Source organism: Eurosta solidaginis, chromosome 4 (assembly GCF_040869045.1).
Source record: "Eurosta solidaginis isolate ZX-2024a chromosome 4, ASM4086904v1, whole genome shotgun sequence".
In the NCBI taxonomy this organism is placed as follows: Eukaryota; Metazoa; Arthropoda; class Insecta; order Diptera; family Tephritidae; genus Eurosta; species Eurosta solidaginis.
In genome coordinates, this window is record NC_090322.1 from 23,940,823 (window position 1) to 23,946,829 (window position 6,007).

The 6,007-nt window shown below is 37.1% G+C and overlaps 1 protein-coding gene across 5 annotated transcripts in view; it reads right to left on the reverse strand.

Moving 5' to 3' along the window:
* The window catches only part of Zw (glucose-6-phosphate 1-dehydrogenase Zw), a 36,014-nt gene extending 32,539 nt beyond the window's left edge, over window positions 1-3,475 (reverse strand). The window contains exons 1-2 of one of the 5 annotated variants that reach the window (XM_067780653.1): window positions 3,335-3,475; window positions 2,980-3,211 (exon numbers count right to left, since the gene is read on the reverse strand). In XM_067780653.1, coding sequence (XP_067636754.1) covers window positions 2,980-3,022 — 43 coding nt within the window. In that variant the 5' untranslated portion in view covers window positions 3,023-3,211; window positions 3,335-3,475. Of the gene's footprint in view, window positions 1-2,979; window positions 3,212-3,269 lie in introns of all 5 variants that reach the window. The other 4 variants (XM_067780655.1, XM_067780654.1, XM_067780656.1 and 1 more) reach the window with 4 other exon arrangements.
* Between the last annotated feature and the right edge of the window lie 2,532 nt (window positions 3,476-6,007).

A 6,007-nucleotide genomic window follows, 5' to 3' on the forward strand; every position in this document is an offset into this window, starting at 1 on the left:
TACTACTCCCAAAGTAGTCTAATAACGACCATTTTGCAATACTGAATATTGGAGTCAGTTATTTGACAGTTCAGCAATTCGGACGTTAGCAGAAGGTGCATAATTATCAGTAACTCTATAAACTTCGTTACAATATTTAGATCTCAATTCAAGATGTAATATTTAACCGTTAATTTGTCTTGCCAATTCAGTATCGATACTTTGAGTATCGAGCCTGGTTGATTCGATACTATCGGGTACCTGTTACTTGTTGAGAGAGACTTGATATCGATACTTTGTATTCAATATCGTGTCCCTAGTTTCGAATTGTACTTAGGTAATGTACATAAGAAAAGCAGACTACCAGTTGTCTAATGCAAATAATCATATTTGGTTCAAAGTGCATCGCTTGCCCACCATTGGCACTAGCAGTTATTCGAATGTATGTGTGAATGTATGTTTAGGAAAGTTTTAAAACTTAAACTGAATGTCTTTGCCTTATTTCTTACTGGATGACACATCGCATCTGAGATTAAATTTTTTTAATAAATGAGAAGATAAGGTGCGAATATGTATTTTTTAATTTTGTGTATTTTTTGTTAAACTTATGTACATTTGTACTTGTGTACCTTTGTGTCACATTTTCAACTTTATTTTTTCATAAAATGTTATGAATAAATTTCGATTTCATAACAAACCGGCAGTAAGAACAATAATAAAGTCACCCTAGCAAAAGCAACAGCAGAAGATCATATTTTTAGGTATGTTCTTTTGCCCAACGGATGCCCTTTATTAAGGTTTCCACAAATATTGAACTTTATCTCAAACGTGTTCAAACAAAGCAGAATCGCGGGATTGCAAAATATATTCTTGTCCGCTGCACAACTTATATTTCTTATTTATTACAAATTAAGATTTGAAACTTCAATTATAGATCGTTTTTATAAAACTGCATTTATTTTTTAGGCGAAATCGAACTAGTTTGTTAATGTGCCGAGTCTTCACTGACTCTAGTACACTAGAGTTCTTATAGACGCTCTGTTGTTGTTGTTGTTGTTGTTGTTGTAGCAGTGCTTCGCCCCACCTAATAGCTGCGGGCGGCACGCTCGAGCGAAATAAGTATAGGCAGGTGGTTGTTGTTGTTGTTGTTGTCGGCAGGTGGTCGGATGCCAATGTTACCATCGCACATACATAGGTAGATTTTAGACATTTAGGCGGCCATAATTGAATTTCTGAAAGTTGCTACAATTACAAAAAAAGCACTCCCTCAGCTTAAGAATAGACAGGGGAACAGTTAGCTGTCAAGTAATCGGAATTTAGCTATTTCTGAAACGAGTGTTATAGTTTTTTTAACCTATGTGGAATCGCATGTTTTAACGTGAATATTTTAAGTAAGTAAGAATTCGTTTATAGGTATGGTTCCTTCGGTAAAGTTTCTTATTTTGATCCCTAGAATATGATTTTCACAGAGCAATGGGCGATTTTTTTGCCTCCCCACAAATCGACCCGGCCTAATATACATATATTCTGTGCTGGCAAACGGTGCAAAGGGAGACAGGGACTAAGAGTCTGTTTCCCTGACCTACACAATTGCTGCCGAAAAAGAGGGGGGAGAAGACGGGGCAGGGGCTGATGCTCGGCATTGCTCCCGACTCTACTACAGAGATTGTAGGTATGAGTGGGAGCAGCCGTGAGAGTTGGTGGCGACGTGGGGCGCGAGCAGCAGCGGGTACTTGTTGTGGCTTGCTGAGCAGCGGGGCTGCTGGAAGGTAGCGGGGGGGGGGGCGTCCTAGGAGCGTGAACAGCAAGGAGCCACAAAATATTTATAGAAGTTATGTGGACGTCTGGTTTTGGGATCTAGCCCAGAACAACCTGTCCGATGCAACCATCCCTTACACGAGACACACTGACAAGAGTATGACCGTCCTAAAAAGATTCTTTTCCGGCAGATGCAGCAAAACCGTTTCTCAAGACCGGGGTCAGGAGACAGACCCGGATTGGGTTCGATACCTTCCCGGGGCAAGAGAATATGGCGCAGTCCCGCTGTAAGGAGCTGCTGAGAGGATGACAATTTGTGGGAGGGACGCAACAAATTAAATGGGGCTACACTGAAATGACAGTCCTTGGTCGGGAAAAATCCCGAGCCGCTCCGGTACATAGAGCCGAGGGAAGCGTTATAGGCGCTCTCGCAGAAGAGATTGCAAAGAAATTCCAATACAAGTCGATATTATACTCGGTAGTTATAAACAGCAGGTGCTCAGTTTACCCGTAATATTTTATACAGATACGGACGTATTATATGTATGTATGTACCTATGTAGGTAGGTCTAAAGTCGTTACTCTCATCCGACCGCCAAGCACGATATATTATCGCCATAATGAACGCCACACCTACTTTCCATTCTGCACGAAATCAAGACCATATACCGGCATAAGACTGGCTACCACACCGTAAGTTCTGGGTTCAAGTTCCGTGAGAAGCAATACACTTTGTGATGATTTCTTCTTCTTCGTTACATTATATCCCTTTATGACCGGGAACCCAGTACAGATGTATGGTCCGGCCTGAGCAAAGTTTTTAGGGACTAGATCCGCGCCTGGTTCAACCTAGCCTAACTTATCTGGCAGCTTGTAGGATCTACTTATTTCTGGATCGACACAATAAAGAGCAGATCCGAACTCGTTTTTTTAACTTTTTGATGTTGCTTTGCCCGGGAGTTGAACCCTTCGGTGTGGTAGGCGGGACACGCTGCCACCACAATACGTCGGTCGCCGTGAAACAAAGTAAAAAATATGGCCACATAAGCAGTAATCTGGTAAGCACGAATACATAATAGCCCAAATTTTAAAAGTGCCAGTTAAATGCACTGCGATGGGACAGAATTAGAACTATGTAGAACTAACTATCCCAGTGCACGGTACCTACTTGTCTCACCTTTTTTTACATATGTACATACATTTACAATTTTACAGAAAATGTAAAGGTTTCCATTTACTTACCATCGTGATTGATATTCCCATTGTTTTTTTGTTTGGTGCCCATAATTAATTATGGTTTAGAAAGCAAATATTGACTTTTTAATCCTCTAACAATTCTCTTCGGACAGTGCACTGTTACAAATGTCTTTGCGTGTTGATTTTAATATATAAATAATTAAAAGTTATTACTTGTTGAATTTTTTACCACTTCGCGTATAAATTTCAGAGCACAAATAAGATGATATACGAGTACCTAATATGGAATATAATACATATGTATAAATTAAAATCTACAAGCCCAGTAATTTAACTCGTAAAACTTGCTGATCATCTGTGGTACTGGGAGAATAAAACGCTACTGTTAGATACGATTTACCCGTGACTAATATCTTAGTAGGTATATAAATGGTTTTGTAGTTATGCTGTTTAAAGAGGAAATTAACCAATAATCATGTATAATTGAAATTATGTGAAACCACTTGGCAGCAGAATAACACGTGCTTAAACGAAAAAGCCGTTTTTGTGACTGAACGTCTTTTTATTAACAGCGATCCAACTAGCCCTCCGCTGTTGGAGCACGGTTACCGCTTTGGTCCATTTGGACCAAAAATGGTCCTTTCCAGCCCCATTTGGTCCTTTCAATTTTGGTAATTTTAGGCTGTATCCAATGTATTTGATACTTTTTTTTCTTTTTCACTGAGGTAAAAATGTACAACACTACCCACCAAATTTTCCACACCTTCATTAACCCGTATATAATTTTCAATTTACCTCAATGGATTTCTTACCAAAATCTGTCTTTAAAATGCAGCAGAACAATGACATCTCACCTAGCAGTTAATTTGGACAAGTGTTGGAGCTTGAAGCAAACCAATTTTCGCTAATAGTTACTGAAACAAGCGGCTAGTATTCGATCTGTTCTCAGTCGCTTTTCGTGATCACTATTTAATTTTAAAAAAAGTTGTTGGAAATGCACGTGCACCTCAAAGAAATTTGACGGAGTTCGCCACTGATGAAGTAATTCTTGAACTGAATGCAAAGTTTAAGCATGAGACTAATATGTTTTATATTATGCTCAAGTAATGCGTGCTAACATACCGATAAATATTGCGAGCTTGTGAAGCAATATATCGACCTGCCAAACAAAAAGCGACCTGAAACAAAAAAATTTGGAAAATGATACTTTTCGTTTGGGATGTCGATATTTAAATTTTTCTCACACAGCCCAAAGCAAATTAATGAGTTTAAGGAATTCCAAGATTATTGTGGTGTTAAGGCACATAAGATACTAGGCATTTATTTCACTTGTTGGCTCACTCTGGAAAGTGTATTCTTGCGTACGTCTCACACTGCGATGCAGCTAAATATATTTATCTTTGTGTCTGGAAGTTTGTGAAGTTTTTGCTACACAACTGTCAAATTTAATATCAGTTACAGAATTAAAAGTTTATATAAATTTCGGGCTTGCACTGAACTCTTTATCAGAAAAAGTTTGTCCGCCAATATTATACCATCAATGTGAAGTACATTTTGAGTAATTCTAGGTACAATGATTACATCAAATTATTGGATATTTAAAAATTTTTAGTGTGCATAATTTAGAATACCAAGAAATATTTTTATTGGAAGTAAGGCAGGGAGAGCAGAACCTCAGAAACTTTAATAACAATGGTAACTAATTTCTCATACCAAGTTAAGTGTGATCAAAATACCATTGCAACACAGTTGGTACGTTTAAGACTTTTCAATAGTTAATCTGAGAACTGTGGCTAGATTCAATAAATGTGAGTTTTAAAATGTACATTTTTCTCTAAAACTAATTATATGGAAAAAAAATGTACCTTTCCAAACAAGATTTTACTGAATCTAGGCCGTAGATGGGAAAAAAGAAGCGTAACGGAAGAGTAAAGAATTAAATTTGCATTTCATTAAAAAAAAATTTAAATACCCAGCTATTTAAAACAATTTTTTTTTATTTTCGTTTGTGCAACCTTTTGTTATTTCTAACATACATATACAAATTTAGGTAACTCACAAATTCTAATATTCTTTTAATCAAAATTTTTTGTAGGAATTCCACGGTTCTTGAAATTTAAGATTTTACAATGAATTTTGGTCCGAAATTAAAACATGGTGTGGCAACCGTGATTCAAATATGAGGTATATGCGCGTAAGATGCTCAAAGCCCATGACATGAAAGAGCGCAAACCAGCTAAGTAGGTACATATTTTGAAATTTACGAGGGGGTCATCGTAGCCAACGAATTGAGATAGCGATTATTTGCCTTAAGACCAAACATAGATTACAAGTTATGTCGTGTCTTTGTCGTGAAAGCTTTTTTTTTGGCTTTTTTCAAGTTATCACAAACTATTGATTTTAGCAGAATTTATATTACACAAGTGTATTTTTTTCCAACTTTTGAAATATTGCAGTTTGGTCTTTGTGCACTGAAGGCCTTATTTCAGCAATGAAATGGAATAATATTAACTGTTATCTGCAAAAGTCAGTTTGTGCGTTTACAATGTTGTTCACGTCAACTATTTATATGGTAATGATGCTTGCTAGTTCACAGATGAAAATTTTGCTTAAGTTCAAAGCAAACCATATGAACGGACACAAAATATTACTGGAATCGCAACAGTTTGGAGTTTTCGTATATCAAGAGGAACACGGGCATTCCTCTGAAAGGGCGTGTAGCTCTTGTTATAGAACTGATATGAATAATAGAAGATTTCTATCAAAAAACATCATTTATGTAAAATGGGGGTTTAACGTACAAAACATTTGAAAAAAGTAACAAAAAATACAAAATCGCATAGGCGAGACATGTAAGGCGTCTGTTTTAACACATTCTTTTCTGCTCTGCTGGGCAACTAGGAAAAAGTTTAGTTTTTTTAATGATTTTCTTAAAAAATTTGTTTTTTTTTAACTGGCCGGTCAATAAACTCCTCACATAGACTAAATGTGTCCATGGTGTTACCAGAGTTTACGTGACGACCAAACGTAAGAGCCCCAATCAGGTGCCGGGAAATTTTCTAGGACCTAGTTT